The following is a 24,234-nucleotide window of genomic DNA, read 5'->3' on the forward strand; positions in this document are numbered from 1 at the left end:
GCTTCCTTATGCAAAGCAGCATGTGCCTCTTGGTTTGAGGTCTGAAAGGCAAGAAAGTTGTTTATCATGTTTGTTCCGCCCTTTAGACACTTCTACTGCTCTTCTAGTTGTCACCAATTGTCTGCACTGTGAATGGCAGTTTTAAACAGCTGTGCAATTGCATTATATTGGTTAGGGGTACCTCTGCCACAGAGCCTCAGGACAACACATATGCTCCTATTAGTGTCAGGATCCTGCTCTGGCTTTTAATCATCAGGCTCCACTGATTACAGAGGTCTTTCACAGCAACCTCTTAGTCACACTCTCCTATCTGGGTTTTTCTGCTTTTGTTGCAGGATCTACAGGACAGATGGAGGGTGCTTTGCTGCACCTGAAGTCAGAAAATGCCTCATAGCCCTTGCCAGATGAGCAAAACCCTGTTAATTATTGCCAGGTAAGAAAAGGGAGGAGTGTGGATGCAAGAGGAGACAGAGAGCACCCTGCTGTGGCTGAGGGGTCTCAGCTGGAAGGAGCAAGGATGGGAGAGCAAGGCTGGCTTCATCTGCCACCTGCACCTGTGCAGGATTCCTGCAAAGGCTGCCTAGTGAGCTGAACTTTCTGAATCACCCTGTCCTTGCTCTGCCATCCTTCCATTGAATATCTCTGGCTTCTAAAACTACCACGGTTGCAGAATCCTGTGTGTGATCTCCTGATCCACCTGTGATGTTCTAAATTTTGTACTATTTTGGGCAGACGTACAACTCTGAACCCAACCTTTGTCCCTACCCAGCCTACTGGTTTTGGTATGTACCTCTGACACAGTTTAGCTCAGGTTTTCCACACAACCTTAAAGCTGTCCAGAACAATAATATTATTTCCATACTTGCTGGTTCTGTTGCCAGAGTCTGATCATCACAGTGGGAGAGCAGATGCCAGCACAAGTCATTTATCCAGCTGGGAGTGTGCGAGGTAAGGGGACAAGTTGCAACCAGTGAGAACTCGCTACTGCTTCAGGGAAAGAGGTGTTCTTGCCAGTGAATAATGCAGCAGTCACTGACTGTCCTATTTGGAAGAGAGTGCAGTTCTGTGCCCTGAATTCCTTAAATCTAAGGAATTCAGGGCACAGAACATTAAGGCTATTTATATCTGCAGCTAAGACTTTTGGGCCACAAGGTCTTGAAGAGCTGTATTGAAGAGCTGTTGTCTGATCTTTTTCAGGCCACACCCATAAAGAATAATATTCTATCCTTTATATAGCTTTAATTAATTATATAAATATATACTTTACCTTTGAGTCCTAAAATGTGTTACCAGCTTTTAGCTATAAATAACCACAAGTGAATCAGCTACTTTCTGCTTTTAATCCATAAAATGCCCAATTTTCACAAGCAGCAGCAGCACCAACAGCTTCTTCTGCCACTTTGGTATCTCTTGAGCATTTCACACCCAAGTGCTGACTAAAGAAACACTCATGTTATGAGCCAGGGTGCAGCAATTCTGCTTCTGTACAGTAATGGTTTTGTAATCCTTTGACTTCTAGTTGTGGCTTAGGATTTTCTTAGTTTAGCAGCTTTTGAGCCAAATTCCTGACTCTAAGAAGAACTGAAACTGCTGTAACTCTTTTTCATCTAAATTCTGCCTTCCCCTGTTACCCTCCCCCAAACCTGTACAGACATTTAGTACATCAGTTGCAGAATCATGGAGAAACAGATAATGGAATATTCACACATGCAGAAACAACCCAGGCAGAATGTGGAACAATGTGGAAACAGGCTCAAAAAGAGGCGGCATCTGTTTATTGAAATTTAAAATGTAGAATAAATTAAGAGGGCAAGGTTAAAACACTTCATCTGCAGACAGAGATTGTAGGGGAGGAAGACTGCAGGAAGTTTAGCACATATGACTGTGTATAAAGGACTTAAGCAGTTCTACTTTTGCAAAATGAGGGGTTTTTTTCTCCCCCAAGGACATGTTACAAAGGGATAAAGTGTCCACAAAAAGAATGGTTTTCCAATAGAGATGATTATATATAGCAGTTTCACAGTAATGCCAGAATTAAAATGCTTAAAACATTAATGTTGCAATGCTTCAAGTACTGAAGAACAGAGCAAGTATTTTTAGCAACATGCTCAATTCCTGTAAGTAAATGCTGTGCTAACTCTCCACCAGTGTCTATGCAGGTCATGCTGGGCCTTTCTAAACCAAATAATGAATTGAGCCAATTTGCATTTTTAATGCCTGTTTTGGTGTCATTCTGCAAGAAGGGTAGAGCCAAGATATTGTTTGATGGACTGACAAATGCAGTGAATTTGGTTGTAATGTGGAGTTACTCTGCTGGCATTTCCAAAGGCCTCTAAAGATACCACATATACAAATAGAGGATCTGAGCTTTTGCTTTTTTTTTTTTTTTTAATTTTTTTTTTTGTTATTGTTGTTGCTCTGTATATACCTTTGCACTTTGTACATTAAGTTTGCAAAAGGTTTGCCACTTTGAAGCTGTTCAAGTAGATAAAAGCCATATCCTAGTCATTCATGATAAAACAAGCTTAATTATGCTAGGACATATTGACACTGCATCAGATTTTCAATCTTCAACATTATTTTATAACCATTGCTAACAGATGGGCTGATTACACTGAATTTGAGTTTTAAGTAATAGTTAAAAATTCTAAAATATGATTAAACTGGAAATACCCATTGCATACCTAATTTTCAAAAAGCTTCTGAAAGAAGGAAAACCAGAGTGCAGTAAAAGCTTTTTTTTTTTTCCTGAGGGAACTATATTGCATTTAAGTGCAGTTACCAAAGTTACTTAGATGACCAATCAGTTTATTCTATTGGCAGCTTCTCTTCTGTTCAATTACAACAGATCTTTTTCCTTCCATGGGTCTGCTGCTCTATTCTGGCATAAAATGTGTGAATTTTCCTATTTCAGAACCTCTTTTTTTATCAAAACATGTACCCCCCCACCTTTTTTTTCCCATTGCAAATGAAAGATAAGAGTAATTTAAATTAGCATAGTTCTGCTCTTCAATAACAATAACAAATGTAAAATTCTTGTGAAACAGAGGGACAGCTTTGTGGGACTAATGGAAGTCATATGTGAATTCTGAAGGGATGGTATTTTTTCATGTTATCTTGTTAAGGTTACTAAAGGAAAGATAAGCCAGACTTCCCTCTGCCTGCCATTGTTCATCATGTGCTGGACACATGCTTCATGTCACAAGGATGATAATGGGTCAGAGGTGATTGGTATTCTGAAATCTGGAGTAAGGGAAATATAAAGATTAAATACTGTCTATTTGGATCTCAATTCTATACATTGCAGGAAAAAAATGGGTGCTAAATATATATAAACACACATCACAAAAAAGTGTCCTCTTACATCCTAGAACAGTCCTGTGGCCAAGCAGAGCAGCATGGAAAATTCTGGCATGGCTTATGATGGCTTGGTTTCAGACAGGTATCCCGTCACCAGTATTAGCATTTCCAAATGAAAGGACATTTTGGTCACAGACTAGGGCAAGAAAAAGCATACTAAGGGCACCAGGTTCAGGGCATAGAAAAGCATACTGAAATTAAAAATTTTGTTAAAACTCCACTGACAAACAGTCATTCTATAGCTATCAGTAATTAACTAAGATGTCTGCTAGTTTTGGCTGGAGTGGAGTTAATTTTCTTCACAGGGGCAGGTATGGGGCTGTGTTTTGGATCTGTGCTGAACACAGGGTTGATAATATAGAGATGTTTTTGTTATTGCTGAGCAGGGCTTACACAGAGCCAAGGCCTTTTCTGCTTCTCATACTGCCACAATGGGGAGGGGGCTGGGGGTGCTTGGAAGGCTGGGAAGAGACACAGCCAGGAAAGGTGACCCCAGCTGACCACAGGGATATTCCAGACCATGTGACATCATGCTCAGTACATAAAGTGGGGGAAGAAGGAAGAGATATTTGGAGTGATGGTGTTCATCTTCCCATATTACATGCTACACTGTTAGGTGTGATGGGGCCCTGCTGTCCTGGAGATGGCTGAACACCTGCCTGCCCTGGGGAAGCAGTGAATTTATTCCTTGCTTTGCTTTATTTGCATGCCATTCCTATTTATGGCTTTTGCATTCCCCATTAAACTTAGTCTCAACCAAGGAGTTTCCTACCTTTTACCCTTTCAATTCTCTTCCCAGTCACACTGGTGGGGGAGCAGCTGTGTGAGGCTCGGCTGCTCGCTGGGGTTAAACCATCACAACATTCAAAACAGCTTAATACCACCAACTTTTCATTATAAAGATGGGTTTGAATAGTGAAATTTCTCTGAATTAGGTACTCTAGCTACAATTATTTTCAGGATCTTTTCACCATCTGTTGCAGAATTTACAACTGCAGGAAACGTTCATCCATGCAGCAGTGGTATTTTCAAACGTACTGGGAGACACCCTTGCCATCGTATAAATAAAACACCCCTGCAATGAGTAGCAATCTTCAGATGAGTGACATTGCTTAGAGCCTCATCTTACCTGACCTTCATGTTTCCAGGGATGGAGTGTCTACCAACTCTCTGAGCAACCTGTCCCAGTGTTTCACCATCCTCATAATAAAAAAAATTCTTCCATGTATCTAGTCTGAATCTACCCCTTTTTAAACCAAATTATTCAGTACAAAATAATATAGAAAGATTTAATTTAAATAATGTTTATTGCCTCAAGCAGCCTTTATACAGACAGCATCTAATAAGATATGTATTTTTTTAGCTTTTAGGTTTTTTCTATATTTTAGTTAAAACCAACATTTTCTTTGTTCCTCCTGACTGGTTTTGGACTTCTGTTTGGTGTGTGCTTGGTAAGTCAGCATAAACTAGCACTCTCCAAGTCTTCCTCTCACTAATATTATTGGAACTATCAGTCACATCTGCAAATGTCCATACCACCCATCAGGTCCCCCATTTGGCACTGGTTGATGGCTATGATGCAAAATGCCTTGTTTCTGTTTGCATTAACTTTGTGACAAAGAAGAATGGTATTTTCCAAACTGTTTAAATTAGTTTCTCATGTGCCAGAAGCTGCTGTGCATTTACATCAAGTCCTGTTGCTTTTTCAGAAACTTCCAACCACTACAGATAGTATTAAATATGTCTTTAATAACCTACTAAGCACATAATTAAATACTTCATTGTAATATCTGTTATATCCTTTAAAATCACAGCTTTTACTTTCAGGAAGTAATACTACAGTCAGACATCTGTTCTGGGATCTGCTGTGTGGTAGGACTCAAATTTCAAGGGCATCTCAATTAATTTCTCTTGGAGAGGGGTGTTTTTAATTTTTTTTAAAAAAGCTTTTCAGAAGCAGAATCCTCCTGGGATGAACAAACTCCCAGGTACATAAGCTCACAAGAAGCTACAATGCAGGTTCAATAAGTTACTTTCATAATGAAAGGAACCTCCATGTTCTGCACTATTAAGTAGCCTAAAGAGGCTTTTAGTTACTGCATTATCTGAAGTACTGATAGCCGATTTAGGCAAGAAGATTATCTAGTTCAACTTAATAAGATTACGGTAACGAAAGGGAAGCTGCTCTGAACAAGATTTTAGGGATTTTTGTGGAGCTATTAGGCATAAAAATAATTTTTCCATTCCATTAACATTGTAAAATTAAAATGTGAATAACTTTAAAAGTAAGAGCCTGCTCACTGGTGTTGCCATTACTGGCAAACCCACTCTGAAGTCCAGTAAGTAGTTTCAGAAATTTTCAGAAAGCTTCAAAGTATTAAGGGAAGTGAAAAGTGTGGATACCACAACCATTAATGAAAGTTTCTTGAGCACTTCAGGAAAAAAAAATGTAGAAAAATTTACAGAGCTAGATCCATCCTGGAAAGACCCATAACACAGCAAAATATTTGAAAAATCCAACGTTCCCAGCAAACAGTAATAATTACTATCCTATTATCAAATGATGAATATTTTAGTTGGAAGTCTGTCCTCTCTTCTTTTTCCCTCACACCTTTCACACCTAGTATAAGTGGATAACTAATAATGTCATGACCAATTAAAAAACCATTGGGACCCCTGGAAAATATAGATCAATTTTAAGAACATAGCATTGAAAACGAAGGGAACAGGAAATCTAAACCTGCCTTTTCTTATATTACCCATAAAGAAAACAGACAAGATTTTACAATGGAGTAGGAAATACTGAAATGTTTTAATACAGGTGGAAGTTAAAGACAGCTATATACATTCTGTGCAACATAAACATATTAAAAAATACTCTCTTAACACAAGCTTTATCACACTGGCACAACCCCTGGTGAATGCACTTCATTCAACAAGTTGAGTACTAGAGAGCACATGTTTTTCCCATTCTACTAAAAAAATAAATTAGAAATTACAAAATTATGATTTTCTTAAGAACAGACTGAGTAAGATTTTCAAAAGTACACTATTAAGAGGGACAGGTCTCATTCAATGTGAACTAAGTTGTGAAAGTCTATGAAATCCTCTCTTGTATGTTGCAATATAGGCTCTGTTCATACAGATATTTGAATCTGTAATAAATTAGCTTTCAATCTTTCCATTGCTGTTCATCAGGATATTGAGTCAATCTTCAAATGCATGACAATAATAAAATACCAACTTTTTTTTTTAATTAATACATAAATTGGGGAAAAAACAACCACAAAAATTGATACATGTATTTCCATTGTAAAGATAAAGAACTTGTCTAGTGTGTCATAGTCTGTAGTTTTAGGTACCAACAATGTCATAACGTCCAAGACGAAAGGATTAATCACCAGCACATTACTGATCTGTCTCATTTTCCAGTTTTTGTATCTCATTTTGTCCAGCCTCTGCAAGGTGAGATAAGAGTCTCTTATAGGCTTCTCTGTTGGGAGGAAAAAAACCAAAACATATAACATGTTACTTTAATAATCTCACACATCCTAGGAGTTAAAGTGTGTAATTCCTAAACACATTGTTTAGATATTGAGATATTAAACCATTTTAATTTCCCCCCACCTATTCAACTGCTTTTTTGCTGTGAATCTTTAGCATGGCTAGATCAGAGGAAGAATAGGGACTGCACTGTTTACAGGTAGAAGTGTAGTGAAGCTGCTTAGAAGCCTACTCGTTTAGTAAACTGCTGTGAAATATAAGTTCCTCATTTAAAAACGTGGAGTTTCCAAGGCCTAGATGATATTAGCGTTCAGACTTGATGATGCTTGCTCTCTCATTTCTGCCTAAGTAATCCCTGTGACTCTCACCACAGCACAGTGATGTGAGCCCCTTGCACTTGGGTGCAGCCCAAGCCCTCAACCAGATTCAGTCCACCATTCTCAACCAAGGACAATGACTGTTTTAAAATAAATCTGGAATTCAGAAAGGAACTGTCACTCAAGTGGATTTTCCAGAAGAGTGCATATGTGTTGATGAGCTTTTTCACCTTAAGTTCATTCTAATACTCTCCAACCCAGACAATGTAATTATTGTTAAAGCACTGCCTCTGACATTTAGTTCTTTTCTAATTATCTATTTTTGTCATGAAGTATTACCTTGAGCAAACAAAACTGCAGTTTTCATACTAGTTCCTTGCAATTACAACACTGGACATCACCACTAGAAGTTGCATTTAATGCAACTTCTGAACCTTACTTATTTTATAGATATGGATTTGCACTTTAATGTCTGCAGTAATTGCATTGAATATTTTATTATCATGTTATTTGGAGTCTGGGGCATAAGAGAGAAAATCAGGTGTTCTTGAAGAGAGAAAATTAGTGTTCTTACAATAAAATGCTCATGGATCACCTCAGCCTGCTGGGTAATGGAGCACATTCTAAATACAAATTACTAATAAAAAACATTGACAACAGATCAGCTAATATATATGGTTTAAGTGATGAGGATAAAGGAAATGTAGCTCTTCAGTAATCTCCAAGCATGTATTTCAGGAAGCTCAAACAACCTGCATGCTTTCAGCATTTTGTATATAATGGGATGAACGTTACCATATTAACAGTATTTAACAAAAGAAAAGCAAAAATTTTAGCTATGAAACACATTATCAAAGGATGAAATGCAGGTCAAGTGGAAATCCTGCATATAACGGTACATCAGGCTGATCCTGGGCAAATTCTCTTAAATAAAAGCCAATGCAGTTGTTGATAGTGAACAGTGTTGGTATAAAAAGTCAGTAATACAATTACAAATGAATTAAATACATTTTTCATTAAATGGAAGATGAATACCCTGTGAGTGCCCATCAGTGTCTCAAGAGTTATTATTGCACAACTCTGTCTTTTGGACTTTTTATAGCCCAGGCCCTGCCAACACACAGCTCAAAACTTCCCCAGTGTGAGGCATGAGTGGATCCTCCCCTTGGGAGTAGTCCCAGGACGTGTAGCAGTGTAAACACTGGGGCCAGTTCCTTGCCCAGATCACAGGAGAGTCATGGGCAGCCTTCCAGCGAGCAGCACTAACAGGAGAAGCTGCACACAAGGCAGAGAGCTTCCTGGAGTTTGTAACATTACTTGCATAGATGCTGACAGGTCAGTGCTGCATCTGCACCCAGACACCACCATCCCTGCAGAGCTGCTCTCCTCCTGTGCCATTTCTCCTAAGATGAAATGGATTCACATGTCAAATATTTCTGGTTTGAGTTCTTGGGGGGATAATGGAAGAAGTGTGAGCCTGCTGTGCCTATTGAAGCCAGCTTTTCCTGGACACCCACAACTCTTCTAAGTTTAGATTATGAGAGAGCTCTTGATATTAAGTTGGGGGGTATTTGTTTTCCAAGCACTCAGACCATACCTGATTATACTATAATTTCACATATGACCCATAAAATCCTCTAAAATGGGAACTAACAGGAAAATTTGTTATGTAAGGAATTCTTAATTCTGTTTTGCAACCTACATTGTAGAAACAACCTGGCTTCACATAAATTGTACTCTGTGGACCCTAGTATCAAAACATCTCTGAAAATATTTAGCAAATACAGATAGCGTAAAATCATGAAAAGCTTGAGTTAAGGGAGATTTCTGGCTGAAAACACAGAATAAACCTCTACTGTTCATTGTCAAAAACAGTATTAAATGAAAATCAAACCTCTGTGCAGCATTTCTTCCAAGGCCTTGTTTGTGCTCGGAATCCTTCAGAGACTGTGTGATTGTGGGAATCAGGCTGGTAACTAAAGTCTGATCCAAGACTGCCACTGTTTCCAGTATGCTGAAAACCCGGTGATCATAGACAGCAGTGTAGTCCTGGATAAACTGCCTGAGGGGGATACAGGGGCATTTAATGCAGGGTCAAAACTAGATGCAGAGAGCATGCTGACAACAGCTGAAGAGTCTAATCAGAACAAACAAATCTGGCTGCATAGCAATTTTCATATTGTTACACTGGAATACTCTGCCTGGAATACTTTCTCTAAACAAACCCATGGTTTTGAAACCCAATGCTATAAATTCCACACATTTATTTTCAAGTAATTTTGAAGATTCTGTGGCTGTTTCACCAGGATTACCTTGTTCCAGAGCACTTTACTTCGTAGTGATTCTGAATGCAAAACTAATCCATATATTTCTTATTTAATAAATAATTGTAATAAAACGACTAACAAAACAAGAGTTTAAGATTCAAATTTGCAGAAACAATGTTGGAATTTCATATAAAGCTCCCCTGGATCTTAAGTAGGGCAGACCATTAGATGGAAGCACATCCATTTGCCATCCTGAGGATCTGAGGACTTTATGGCTCACAGATTACATTCAAATCAAAATTAGCATCCTAGGGCTGACACATCCCATGAAAGTGATGTAGCACATACAGACTGGCATTCCCACAAATACCCATTCTTTTTTCAGCGAGTCTCTCTCAAGGCTTTCACCTAGACCTAGCCCAGTACAGCAGCAGTGCTTAAGGTTTGCAGAATGTCTTTGAGTGCCAGGTCATGCAGCTCGTCAACTGTATCCATGCAAGATACAGGATTCATTTTGCAGAGCTATGAAATAAGGATAATTTACATTATAATAATCTATTAGTGTCACAAAATCAAATAAAAACCCCTAAGCTTATTATATGAATATTAGCTGCACTTCAAATTAGGCACACACATCTTTCACAGCACCATCAGCATTCCCAAGGTGTTTTTTCCATTGCAGGAGCAACACACCTCCCTGCTAATATGCAAAACAGTACCTCATCCATGAGGAAGCAGCTATGCCTCTCACTTCTATTTTTCTGCTCTGGCTTTTTGGCAAAGCTGTGTTCAAATCCAGTGCCAAAAGTACCATTACTAAAATACCATAAACAAGCAACAATGCAGCATGTTAGGATAATTAGTTATTTTAAAAAAACATGTTTGCTGTCAATTGGCTTGCAGCAGCTTTGCTGCCAGTTGGCATATTTTCTGGTTACCTAAATACAGAAGTCAGCTGGGTGGCATGTTCTCCTCCTGACCCTGCTTGGCAGCCTTCTACCAAGTACTGTACAATGTCTGTGGATATTTTTTTAACTGCAAAAGAAAAATCACAATATTCACACAGAGCTCTTGAACTGACCATCTGGAGAATGTCTTTCATAAAGACAAAAATTTTTAAATGAGAAAAAAAAAGGTTTTATCTTTTTTTGATGCAAGTGAAATGATTGTGAGAGCACTTAGTTAGATTGGCTATAAAGAACAGAATGAGTCATGCGTTTATAGAAAAGTCTTATTTTCACCACCATTATCCTTTAAACAGATTTTTAAATACACTATGGTTTTTTAAAGTTAAAGCCAAGAGATATACATTTAGAGGAAACAGAGGTTTTATTTAAATGTAAGTTCTGTTTATATTCTTTAAGCATTTGATTCAAAAGAAAGGCCATCACAGCATTATATTCTGCTCAAAGCTATGTAGATCTACTCCATACTTTCAGTGGTGGAAATTGTTGTGAAATGCACCTTAATTCTTTTTTTAAGGGAGAAAACCCAAAAAACCCAATAACCTTCCCCACTATTTTCTCAAGAATTATTTCCAAATAAATACCCAAGTTGCAAGATACAGCTCTTCCTTTATAAAAGTGGAACAGGGCTGTAAGGACTTTTCTAGAAGGGTGTGGCACAGCCCTCTCCAGGCAGGCAGGGAGCTGGTGGCTACAGCAGCACAGGACTTCCAGCTCATTACCCGGCACATTGTAAGGTGGCTACTTGGCTTTTAGCTGATATGGCTGTGATGGCAAAAGGGGGAAGAAAATTGGTCATGACTGAGCCAATTTCCTAAGCACATCTTGTCCCTGAAACTACTATAGAGCAGAATCAAACAGTACTTTATCAGAGAAAATTCACAGGAGACATCAGAGGTGAATCCAAATTTTGCTTAATGCCTCTCTAGCAGTAAGAAATTGAAATTCTGAACTCAGGTACATTCGTTATAGAATGGTGGGGTAAAAAGAGTGCTGCATTCTTTAAGTACCTAAAAATAAAGGTGTTCTTGCTACAAAACAAAGCATGCTAAAAGAAGAAAGAAGACTCAAAGATACCTTCAGAGAGCAACATGCTACTTTTAATCCATTTATAATGCCTCTATGGGGAGAACATACACTAGTCTTATTTGGTCTCAAAACTTTATGTGGAAGAAAAGTGCCACAACTGCTAATGGAGGAGATTATATGGGAAGGATGGGGAAAAAGGAAATGCCTTCAGATTCCTGAGAAGTTGATTAGTTTATTAGAGAGTTAAATGAGGCAGGACTTCTCTGCCTGAGAGGCAGAAGTCCCAGAACAGTTAATGAAAAAAAAGCCTCATCCAGTTTAGCTGGCCAGATTGTTTTATTCACCTCATCTGAGAGTCTTAAATACTGGTATGAAAGATGCTCAGCAGGGCAGAAATCTTGCAGGCATGGAGAAATGTACTTAAAGCAAACAAACAGCTCACCTTGTAGCTCATTAACCAGTACCAAGCACTTCAATATGGCTGGGAGAACCAAGTCTATGTCACACAGTTCAGTGCTCTGGGTTCTCTGAAGTACTTCAAGAATGAAAGCAAGAACAGAGGCCAAGCGAGGAGGTGGAGCATGCCCTTTGAACTGCAGGTAGTTTTCCCTGGGAAGACAAAGCAAGCCGGAACAAAGCCTATGATTTGGGGTTTTTTTTCCATGCAATGCAATGCATGGAAATAACTTAAAATAACTGTGATATTTCAGCAGGAGGCCTATTACATAGATTTTTATCTTTATCTAGGCTTAAATAATGGCTTCTATTTATCTTAGTCGTAGCAATGACTCCCAGTTTGTCAGAAGACAGTGATATCTTCTGATTCTTCTGTTCAGAGAGGAGTGAGAAATACGAGCCATCATAATTACAGTTAAAAACCCAAGTGCGACTATTAAAAGCTCAATACAAAGGTAGCTTCCTAATATAATTGAATTCATGAAGGAATCAAGATTCTAAAATCCTAAACCAACATGCATAATACAGCTGTTATTTTAATTACATTATTTAGCTTTATGTGCTTTTGCAAACTCACAATCATACTTGTGGTAACAGCTCTGCTATTGCACTGGTACTGTTATTTTATTTTTGTCAACAGTATGTTGTAACAGGACAGCCAATGACTGATTTTGTTCTGTCAGAATTAACACAAACATCTCCAATATAAAATCTGGCACAAGAATAAAAGGTGATCTGTCAATCTGCAACAAGAGCAATTTTTAACATAACACACATGGAGTGTTCCAATTGTAACACCTTGATTTGTTCATTTTCCAAAAAAGAATACAAGAATATGAACTACTGTTGGTTTGGCACCACAAATTAATGGAATCTGAAGACAATAAATTTCGCAGGTGAAAGAGAACACAGCATTTATTTATCAGTCAGCAAGAGCACTCCCAGAACCTTCAAAAAACATTTTAAAATATTTAATATTAGGTACTGTTATCTACTCAAACAAGGCACATATGTTGGCTGAGCAATGCATCAATTAAAATCCAGCATCCTTATTAAAAACTCAGTTAAGAGTGCTTCTATAGCTTTCAAATTAAATGTGACTTTCAGAGCTCTGTGTACTTCATTGCACCGGTGTGCCTTGGCAAATGAAAGCTGTGACACCCACAGTTCTTGTATCGTGTGCTCCGTCTTATTTAATATTAGCAACTCTGAAATCTTCTGTCTCATTAATTACTCTGAAAATTTCCCACAACTTTTTTTGTGTGTTCTTCCACTACAACAGCTCTCTGAGTCAGACAGTCCTGATGGTGTGGTTCTCTTTCCTCTCTGCAGCAGCAATACATTCACTGCTTTCATACGGCCAAGAGGCAAACAAACTGCACCTATTTGTGTACAGACCCTGTGACTGCCTCATGACCACCCAGCACTTTGCAAAAAAGAGTGCTGCTGTTCTAACTCATTCTTCCCAGACCACTAAGGAATGTTTCACACATCTAAAAAATCACCAAGTGCTATTACACCTTCTGAAATTTCCACTCTCAATCCCCATGTTCATACATGCATGCACACATTCAAAATAACTTTAATAAGATGACAAAGTTTGGGTATCCAAAAATATGTCAGAACTAAGATTGTGAAATCTTAATTGACTCCCTTAATAGGTGATAATACGTGTTTTACTTTCAGATTGCCTATCATATTTACCCAAGATCAGCACTGACATTCTTTTTCTGATCAACATGTATACCCACTCTTTAACAAATAAAGATCCAATTACTGTGGATATAGGCCTGTATTTGAGGGGGTTTTAATCCTTTCCCAACATGGAGAAAAAGTACAGATTGTTCACTGTTCTGTAGTACATAAACCCAAGTGTCAGCCTCTAAGCAGCAGGAACAGATATTTGTAGCTGCTGCTGACATAATATGAGTGGTGACAGCGCAGTGAACAAATACTGTCTCCCTGCCTGTCTTCCTCCTCCCACACCCCCAGTTTTCCATGTACCCTGGGCAGCTGGCACACCTGTGTATGCCCTGACACTTAGAGAGCAACAAGGCCCCCCATGCACAGGTAACTGTGGCAGCTCTAAGCACTACAACTCTGTGCCCCTAAGTACAGCCTGAGATACATGTGTGATGATGTCTATTGGAGCACAATTTTTCTAGAAAAGGACTTGCTTTTCATGTGACCTCCTGCAATATATTTTGTTGTGGCCTAAGACTTTTATCCTTAATTACTCTGTCACAAATCTTTCCAATTTTACTCTCCTGATATATAAACACTCTCCTTCCTTTGCTCCTTGCCCAGCAACTCCCAGACTCTTCCAAGAGCCACCATCAGCTGAGAGGAAAGCAGAGGCCTGAACTCATGAGCTATTTGTGAAATCTGAATTTGAAACCTGAGTAAGTGATGTTTCATATCCCACTGGTCCTTACCTTATGACATGCAAAGTGGTCTTGCGGAGACGGAGCAGCTGGGGGGCTGTGATGGAGCTGCCTAAAGCAGTGAGCAGAGGATGCTGCCCGGCACCAGGCGCAGTCGGGGAGGAAGGGAGGAATCGTCCAAAATAATGGCGAATAATACTCCCAAGGAGTTGATTTAAATAGGCACCCTGTGTTTGGGACTGACAACATATGAAGGACAGGCCCTGTAGGAGAAAATTTTAGAAAGTGAGGAATTAAATAAATGTTTACCAATACAGTTGAATAAATCTTTAACAACTGTATGCTAAACACTCACTACATGCTGTGTAAACTGCTGCACACAGAGTAACTATGCCTGACAAATAAGCATCACTGATTTGCTGCAGATAGGATGATCTACAAATGAAGACAGAGGCAGGCAAGGCTTAAAAAGGAGAGAAAAATCTTTCACTAGACTAATATATTGGAAGACAAGCTTTGGGACATGCAAGTTCCCATTCAAATTCAAAATAAAACCTTGGCATTTCAGAACTGAGAAAGTTTCTGTGCCCAAAAGCTTTTCGTTTCTGTTTTCAATCCTGTACGTGGTCTGGTCAAAGTATGTTAACCAGGTAAGATTTAAAATGAGACAGAAAGAATAAATACCTCATCTGCTTGTAAAGGACTGTGTGAAATTTCTGTATAAATGATATAGCAGAAAAATGAGCACTTAGAATTGAGCTCCAACAAGAAAAGATGTACTCATAGTATGAACAAATTAGGGTAAATTAGGCACCATTTATAAGGGATTTAGAGGAGGTTTTAAACTCTGTTTAAGATAAGGCCAAACCTGCTGTGATTTATCCAATATAAGCTATATTGATTGAGAGAAAAATCCATAATGAAACTACTTGCCCAGAAAGTGCTTATCTGAACTCTACCTGTAGTTATAGAAAATATATATGGTCCATCCCTGAAAAAAAGAGTAGTATTCTTACTGGAATGGGTTCCCATAAGAGAAAGTTAAGATCTTGTTTCCTTCCCCCTCCTCTGATTACTGAGAGCAAGAAGAACAAATCACTAAGAAAAAAATAAAAAGGTCCCGTGATCTCCTATCTCAAGGGTCACAGTCAGCAGCACAAACAGAAGCCTCTTGAGAACTCAGTTTTCACAATAGTTTTGTCCAACAAGAATAATGGTGTAAAACAAGGTCAAGCACAGAGCTCCCTAGACAGCAATTTCAACAGTACTTCAAATTTCCATTAGTATTGCAATCCAGGCTCTAGTTTTGGTAGGTAGAGTATCTGTCTGAATATTTATGGTTGCTGACGTAAACTAATGCCCCGAATATAGGAATGAACAGATCAAGTCAAGCTGCTTTTGTTTTCCAGCTATGGAAAAAGTATATCTCTGTTGCTTTTTGTATAGAAGTCCCTCCCCAAAAACATTTTCATCTATACCTGTCTGTGTGAATGTGACAGAACATTCAGGGGGGAAAAAAAACAGGCTGAGGCATAGCTGAGGGTCCCACTGAATGGTAAGTTCCCACCTTTGGTTCCACAGTAAACAAACACAGGAAACATGAAATTTCAAGAACTGAGGTGCCTGAAGCTTTCTGTTGGTGGCTCTCGTGAATGCAGATTTGGATTAAGGGTTTCACCTCACATACTTCTGGGGCTCTTTGATAATTCTGGCAAGTCTCGATGATAAAAAACACTCTGAACTGAGGCTTTGAGTAAAACTTCACATTTTCTCCTCCTTTTGTGTACATACAGTAGATTATTGTAAGAAAAAACTGCTGCTGTATCAGAATTCTTAAAAAAAGAAGTCTGCTACTTCTTGGCAAGGAGCAGACTCAGAGACTGTTAGAGATGACAGACTATTTAGTGTGTAAACTTAAGTGTTTGATGTTTTCAGTAGGATATTGCAGCAGGCATAAAGAAGAGTTGCCTGTGCTTTCTGTAGTAAAGCTCATACAAAAAGACATATTATATTCCATAATCCAAATATCTGAACTGGCACCCTTAAGACTCTAGACTGTTTTAACACTAAAAAAACCCAGACATCTATGACAAAGTGTATTAATTTACTGGATAAAAGGGACACAAAGAACATCACAACCTTACAGAGGATACCTGCAGGAATACATGAAGAATGCAGCACCTCTGAAGAACTAACAATGACAGTTGCTAAAATGAGTTCTTCCAACTGAGGATGAAAAAAATGATACACAGTATCAAGAAAACATCAGTTATTAACTAGCAATAGTTATTGTTTTTAAGAATGATCCTAAACTTATTAAATAGCTGCAATAAAAAGAAAAGAATATTAGAATTTAGATGTCTGAGGGAATGCTGACTAATTTCTGCAGGTCTAATAATTTCATTTCAAAGTGAACCAAAAAACCTAGCCTGATCCTTCATAAAAGCATTTTCATTTTTTTAGGTTGAAATAAATTGATTTGGAAACTGAATCCCAAAGAAATTGGAAAAGAATTTGGATTTCTCATTTGAACAAAAAGGTCTACTGACTTCAGGTCAACGCTGTGTCCTTTATTTTGGACTCCTCCCTTTCCTTACAAAGTGCAGAGAGCAACAGACCTGGACATGGTCTGACAACCATATCCCAAGCGGCACAAGGCATGAATTACCAACACTGCACAGCCTGTGCAAATCTCCAGCTACAATGGCACAACATCCTAGGCAGTGCTGGCCAAGGATGTGATTGCAAGGTAATCACACAGAAATTTCTTCTTTTAAATCCCACCAGTAATTAAGTGAGATGAAGGAAGCTACCATTCAAATGAGAGAAAAAAAAACCACACGTGCAACTGGACTGTAATTCTGGACCAGAGATTTGAAATCAATCACATCAGGCCCCCAGGACAATCCCTACAAAGCAGATGGACTTTAAAGGGTTGATAGAGTTGCTGTCTTTTCCTTAACTATGCTCTTCAGCCATCTTCTGAGGCTAAGATTAAAAAAAAAAGGACATTTTAAGGGGAGCAGAGAAGCATGACATCATCTGCTCTTCATTTTAGCAGAAAGGCAATGGATTCCTGTGTGTTCACTGCAGGAACCTTTTGTGGCCAGAGCTGCCTCTTCTGATTTATCTGTATATCTGTAAATCACCTGTGGAGAGCAAAGAACCGATTAGTGTGGATTACTGGAAATATTCACTGCAGAAATGCCAAGCTACCTAATGATGACTTACACTGTAAGTCCGGCTTTTGGAATAAATCTGCTGTCCTCCAATTAATGTTGTACAATTCCTATTAAATACATATTGTAATTCACAAAATGTACTAATAAGCTTGCTCAAATATCAGACCACAGATGTGGCTCATGGGAGGGCTTTTAAGGTCTGCTCTCTGACAAATGCTGAGCCTGCACAGAGCCATTACAATCACTGGGAAGTGTATTGGCCAAGCACTACTCAGAATGAAACTCTTCTGCTGTTCTCAGTACTTAGACAGAAATCAACAAATCTTCTGTCTTTGGACAGGATTAACACTGATAAATCAAGCAGGGTATCTTACCTTCCCTGTCATCATGTATACAGTGCTTATTCCATGCACCCACACTGTATTCTGCAAGATATATTTAAATTAATATTTCTTCTCCAAAACAAGTTCCTTACACTGCTTCAGTTCTTTCCTATGGTAGATTTTAGCAATCCACTACCACACAAATCAACTCAAATTCTTTTTGCAGTAGTGAAATACCTACCGTTAAAATTTACATGCCTCACTATCTCATAATTAGGAACAGTCCCATACAATTGTAAAATGATTGTTCATTCACATTCTTCATGCTTTACTTTCCAAAGTCAGTCATTCAAATAATTCTGAGGGCAATTTTTATATCTCAATAAAAATCTTTCTTAGGTCATCAAGTATTATCAAAACAGATGTGCCGTGAAAGAAATAGTACCCAGACAGTAACCCTTTAGGCAAGATAAAAAACCCCAAAAAAAAAAGTTTAAAAGTTGCTAGAGCTAAGCTATTTTAACAAGGCGGCATCAGTGACTGAGTTTGAAAAAAAAAAAAAAAAATCTTGATAAGCTCCCTGTAGAGTAGAGACCAGACCAGCTGCCCAAAAACTGTCAAAGGCAGGGGTATAGCCCAAAGTTCTGTATAAGCACAAACATAACAAGTAAGCACAGTCAGTCTGAACTGAGGAGAGAGAAATGCAACATCCAGTCTTAATTAGTGCCTTTGACAATTATGTGTGCTTGTGTAAAATTAAACAAATAAATTTGTAGGTTTGGGGTGGTGAAGGACAGTGAAATACAGTCATTAGTTCTGATGAATTGTGTAGTAATAAACTACATTGTGTGGAGAGACAGAGCTTTGTATGTTGTCCTAAAAGATGAAAATACTGAGGAATTCTACAGAATTTCATAAAACTGTTGCATCAGTGGATATGTAAAATAAACTGCTACTAGGACTGACTTCAAACCCCTTTAAAACCCAAAAAAAGGATCAAGCAAACCAAAAAAAATAAGATTAGCTGTTAAAAACTATGGAAAGAGGGAAATTTTTTTCAGGTCATTGCTAGAAAAGCTAAAATGTTTTCTGAGATCTGAAGCAGTCTTTTTGAGCAAAGCTGGAGAAGCCTGCACTGTAGGAACTGAAGAAGAAAAAAAGATGAAGGAAAAAAAGATAGAGCCTGAACTTTTCAGAAGAAAAAAAAAATAAAAAAGGAAAGGCTGCTGAGTAGAAATTCTACTCAAGGGCTTTTATACTTTGACTACAAATAAAGAACTCGCATGTATAAAATGCTTTGCATGGTCTCCAAATTCCTGTTTCTTTATTTTCATGTAACTGTGAAAGGATTAAGTTGTAAACTGGAGTATTAACAGGGACAGATCTACAGAACAATGCTTGTCTAACATTAGGGTGAATTAAGGCTCCTGCACTAAAATACCAATGCTCTACCTCCACAAATGAGCACCAGGCACAGGGCAGGTACCCAAGAGGGGCCTCAACACACATTTCACCTGCAGTTTAGGTTAGTTAAGGTGAGGTTATTCCCAAAGAATTCTGTTTCTCTATCTTCTCTTCCATATATATTGTTTCATCACTTATCTGATATGCTCATTTGGGTTTTTGGGTTTTGTTTGTTTTGTAAGGCTAGTTACTATTTGATTCAAGTCACAAATTGCTATTCACAGAAGCATTAAAGCAAATTAAATGAGAATGTGTATGGTAGTGAACGGGAATGAATGTAGCTTTAAGCCATCTGTGAAACAATAACCTGAGATTTCAGAGAGTGCCTAAAATCCATTCAATCTCAAATGATCTCAGAAGAGTTATTTTTTTGTTGTTGTTTTTAAACTAATCTTGAAATATTTTTGTTTTGAGCTGATTCTAAATTGGAATTTTCCCACTTTTACACATAAAAGAGAAGGAAGTACTTTTGAATAAATGAAGCATTTTGAAACACTTAAAATATTGAAACCTTGTAAATACAAACAAAAATTAATAAAATTCTAAAGTGTCATATAGAAACAGGAAAAATAACTCACAAATTTTCCTTTTCTTCTCCCCAGAAGTGTTTATCAAATTAAAAAATTACTTGTTCCCTACAAGAAGTGTTTGTCTAAAATAAAATATTTGGTCACACAAGATCATCTAGCGTAGCTGAAAAGCACATGGACAATGCAATAGACTGATGAAGAGTACAAAAGTGAGGTGTGGAAGTCAGAATCTGACAAATAAAACAGGAAACAAGGGTACACAACACTCAAAACTTCAAAACCAACTCAAGTGGTTTCATCTGAAGACTACATCTGTCTGTGCCAGCTCCAAAGAAACGGGCTCTACAACTGAAATACCAAATTAGCAAATGGACACACAATCCAAGCTAATACCATTGTCCAGATGGCCCTACATGTACACAGCTTCTGAAAATACCTACAGAGCAATAAAGCAAAACATACTGTGCAGAGCATTGCATAACCATATTCACTTCCATACGACATGCCTTCAATCACAATGAACTGCTTTTGAAACTAATCAATTCAAGTGATGTTTACAATGCCACCACTACATTGTTTCACAATACAATCCTGCAAAATAGTGAGCTAAGACTGCAATCAAAATGAAGACTAAAGGAGAAGGGAAAATGGTAAGCAAAAAAGACACAGAGATTTATAAGGAAAACATGTCAACTTATTTATTTTAAAATACAGTCTTTTCTCTTTCTCACCAGCAGATATTAGTCTCTTTCTACAGCATCAACAAGCCTTACAGAGTTTCAAGAGTAACTGACAGGGTAAGTGAGGGAAGAGTGGGACAAATAATAGGAAAGAAGGCTTTAGTCATGCAATCATAAGCAGCAGGAACCTGATTTAGCAAAACATATTCTCCAAGTATTAAGACAAACCAGTGGCATAATACACCAAGGATTTTCTTTTGTTCCTAAGAGCAACAAAAAAGGGGTATCTCATTTATAACTATCTACAGTTAGCCAAGTCAAGGATGATTTAAAATACTTGTTCTGTATCTTAATAATTTTCTCAGTCCATGTTATGATTACTTAATGCACTGTTTGAGAAATCCCTCACATTGGAGACCAGTGTAACAAGCAGGTTGGCTAAAGGTTTACTATATGCAGTGATGAGACCAGAAGCTCTGGAGTGTACCACAGCATAGCTGCCTGCAATGAGGAAAGCCAAATGGGTGGCAATTTTCCTTTCACTTCTTTAAGAAGAAAACAACTTCTCTTATTGCTTCAGTAAATTCAGTCAATGCTGGTTCTGACTAGGGAAAAAGAAAACATCCCCTGCAATATTTATCTTTTCCTGAAGATTCATTTGTGTGCTGATAATAGAGCTGAGATATTTACCTGGAGATAAAGAGGCAGGCTTTCCTGAATGGCAGAGAACAAAGACACAGGCAGCTCCTTGTCCTGCTGGAGCACAGAGTGTGGCAGCAGTAAGCAGTCCACGATGCGAAACAGGAGTTGCTGTGCCTTGGAAGTAGCCAGTATCGGTGCACAGAACTTTACCAGACATCCTGTTGAAAAAAATTTTTAAAATTCCAAACCAATTTACAGTTAAGAAAAAAAATTAAGAAAGCCTTAAGAAGCAATTATGTTAAATTAGATAATCTGAAAGTAGCAAAAGCAACTGAATTGTCTCAAGCCTATGTACTCATTCCATGGCATCCCGTTAAAAAAATCCCAGTCAAAACAACTCAAAAGTCCATTTACAGTTCATCAAAATAAAATACTATATTGATTCAACACATTACAGTTAGAAGTTTTTAGGCAAGTGAAGATGCTTTAGGAAAAGTACGGCAATGCTAAAGATAGGATGAGTCTCTTGGATCCCTGCAGAAAACTTAATTAAACTTGATCCATAACCCTACTGCAATCAACACACGTGCACTTGAACATTTACCTTGCTGTGTGCATTCATTCCTTTTACAGAGAAATGCTGCCTTTGCCTTTCCTTTACATTTGTCTAACACCACTGTGGCAACACCACATCAGCAACTACTCACAGAGCAATTTAACATTAGCAAAACATTAAATACCCTTCAAATTGCATTTAATTTCAGCAGATTAAGAAGAACAAGGGGCAGTCAACTCAATTAAGTCTTGCCAGGTCTTTGTGGGCTGACAGTTCACGAACTGAGAGCCTAGAGAACCTCTTTCTTATTTTCAGCACAATAATGTATCACTTGCTCAGCTTTGAGCCAGTTTTAAGATTGTTCTTTTGATTAAAAAAAAAAAAAAAAGTAAAAAGGTGTTGATTTGTAAATACCCCAGCTTTGAAAAACATCTTTATTGCAGGCAAGGTGTATTCTTCTTGAAAAACTAACTCCATACTCAGAAGTGTTAATACTCAAAACACATATTAAATAAAACAAGATTCTTATGTCAACATTTTCAACTTCATATTTTATTAGAGGCAAGAAGAAGTTTTCTGGGTTGAAAATACAGGAATATCCCGAGGAAACATGTTTAAGACTGAAAATAATGGAAAATCAAAAGTAGGCTGTTACAAGATATTATTAATCTATAAAAGTCATTCATTATCATCTCTAAAAACAACACAAAACAACATTAATCTTGTGGAATGAAAGAAAACACAATGATCAATCATAGAGAAAGAGAACGATCACCTAACAATACTTGTAATAATGTTGTCTAAGCTTCCTGCTTTGAAAGAAACATGGTCATTCCAGCTGAAAGTACTCCTTCTATTATCACTGCTGTGATGTATGGACAGTACAAGACACAATCTGCCGACAGACAGGAGGTGTTTAGGTTTGTTAAGTTTTGTGCTTTGTCCTTATAATTTAACAAGCTCACAGAATGTGAAGCAGTGATCGAAATACACTTGAATATTTTTTTTTCTTTTAAACCTTCTTTATGTTTTCTTAAATAAAAAAGAAAGGACATTTTCTTGCACACAACAGCATGATTGAAGATTAATCGTTTCTTACTGCAAAGAACAAAAAGGACAATATCCATCTAAAAAGGAAAATACCAATCTAAAATTACTTTCCAAGGCTCCAACCCACATCTGGGTATCTAAAAATGTTTAATTTTATATACATCTTGTGTATCAAAGTATGCCAATTTTACAATATAAAAATTAAGTATTTTTATAAAACTCTAATTCCAGTACATTTGATGCACTTTCTGCATCTTGGTCATGTTTTCCCTGTGCTCCTTAGAATCACGATGTAAACTGTGTGTGCATGTGTGCATGCAAATCATTATCTCTGTTTTAAGATACATAAAGTTTACTCTGTTTTTAAAGCTAAGTGGGTCAGATTGGTACATTCATTGATAATTAAAGCACTCTTCTTTTTCCATGCTATCAGTGCTTCCACACTTAATGAATAAATACTAGAATTGCATTTTAGTAAGGTACAGAGTGCATGTCAGAGAAGCAGTTCCAAGAAAGAAGTGAAGTGCATACTTAAGCCAACTTGGCCACTAAGATAACTCCACTACATACCATGTAGCCTGTCATAATACTGCTTATCACAGAATATCCTCAGCTGAAAGGGACCCACAAGGATCACCAAGTCCAACTCCCAGCCCTGCCAGGACACCCACCAAAAGTCACACCATGTGCCAGAGAATGTTGTCCAAACACTTACTGAACTCTGTCAGGCTGCTGCTGTGACCACTTCCCTGGGGAGCCTGTTCCAGTGCCCAATCCCTCTCTGGCTGAAAAACCTTTTCCTAAACTCCCTAAAACCAGTTTTAAACTCTACCTTACCCCTCCACATTGGCCCTAACAAAATCTGCCTACAGTTTGCTGAATTCTATGACTCCTTGGCTGCACTTCCACTTCTACCTTAACTATTCAATGATTGAAAAAACCCATTCAAATAAGTGATTACTACAGTGTTTTCTTTGGTGAGTCAGGCTTTGCCCCATAGCAAGGATACCTAACACCAAAGCTGCAAGTTGTCTCAATCCATGTGGCTTAAATTTTGGAATTCTTTCAGAAGGGTGCACACTTACTTTTATGTTCTACTGGAACAATTCAGAGCTCATCACTCTGTTTAAAATTAGTGGGCAGAGGAAGGAAACAATAAGAGACCTCATACAAAAAGATTTCATGACCTTCTCTGGGAAGAGCGGATCTACTGTGGGTATAAATTGCTGTAACTTCAGGAACTGCTATGACTTACAACAATCCTCACTACAGCTAAAGAGCCAGAAACCAGCTCATGTCACTGTTTCTGAATTTGTTTAGGTAAAACAGGTGGTTTTCAGTAATGAAAAATGCAAAAACATCTTCCTTTTGAAAATACTGATTTGCAGGGATAATAAACAAAAACCACATGGAGGTTAGACATCAGGATCTAAAGAAAATCTGGAAAAACAATCCAACTGTAGCATCTTGATGACTTTCTTTTTTCGAACATTAAATAGTACAGAGCAAATATATATCTGGATAG

At 37.9% G+C, this 24,234-nt stretch overlaps 1 protein-coding gene and 1 long non-coding RNA gene across 6 annotated transcripts in view; one reads left to right on the forward strand and one right to left on the reverse strand.

Annotated features, from left to right (window-relative positions):
- The first annotated feature begins 339 nt into the window (after window positions 1-339).
- On the forward strand, window positions 340-8,225 carry LOC137470583 (uncharacterized). Its single transcript, XR_010997145.1, has 2 exons — window positions 340-433; window positions 7,238-8,225. It is a non-coding gene; the product is annotated as an uncharacterized lncRNA (long non-coding RNA).
- MMS22L (MMS22 like, DNA repair protein) overlaps window positions 5,090-24,234 on the reverse strand; it is an 88,634-nt gene continuing 69,489 nt past the window's right edge. For 3 of the 5 annotated variants that reach the window (XM_068184112.1, XM_068184109.1, XM_068184111.1), the window contains 6 exons: window positions 21,152-21,321; window positions 14,334-14,545; window positions 11,885-12,051; window positions 10,387-10,483; window positions 9,076-9,243; window positions 5,090-6,853 (listed from right to left, as the gene is read on the reverse strand). In XM_068184112.1, the coding sequence (XP_068040213.1) occupies window positions 6,769-6,853; window positions 9,076-9,243; window positions 10,387-10,483; window positions 11,885-12,051; window positions 14,334-14,545; window positions 21,152-21,321 (899 nt within the window). In that variant the 3' untranslated portion in view covers window positions 5,090-6,768. Of the gene's footprint in view, window positions 6,854-9,075; window positions 9,244-10,386; window positions 10,484-11,884; window positions 12,052-14,333; window positions 14,546-16,368; window positions 17,432-20,655; window positions 21,067-21,151; window positions 21,322-24,234 lie in introns of those variants that run through there. The other 2 variants (XM_068184113.1, XM_068184114.1) reach the window with 2 other exon arrangements.

This window comes from Anomalospiza imberbis, chromosome 3 (genome assembly GCF_031753505.1).
Source record: "Anomalospiza imberbis isolate Cuckoo-Finch-1a 21T00152 chromosome 3, ASM3175350v1, whole genome shotgun sequence".
Lineage (NCBI taxonomy): Eukaryota > Metazoa > Chordata > Aves > Passeriformes > Viduidae > Anomalospiza > Anomalospiza imberbis.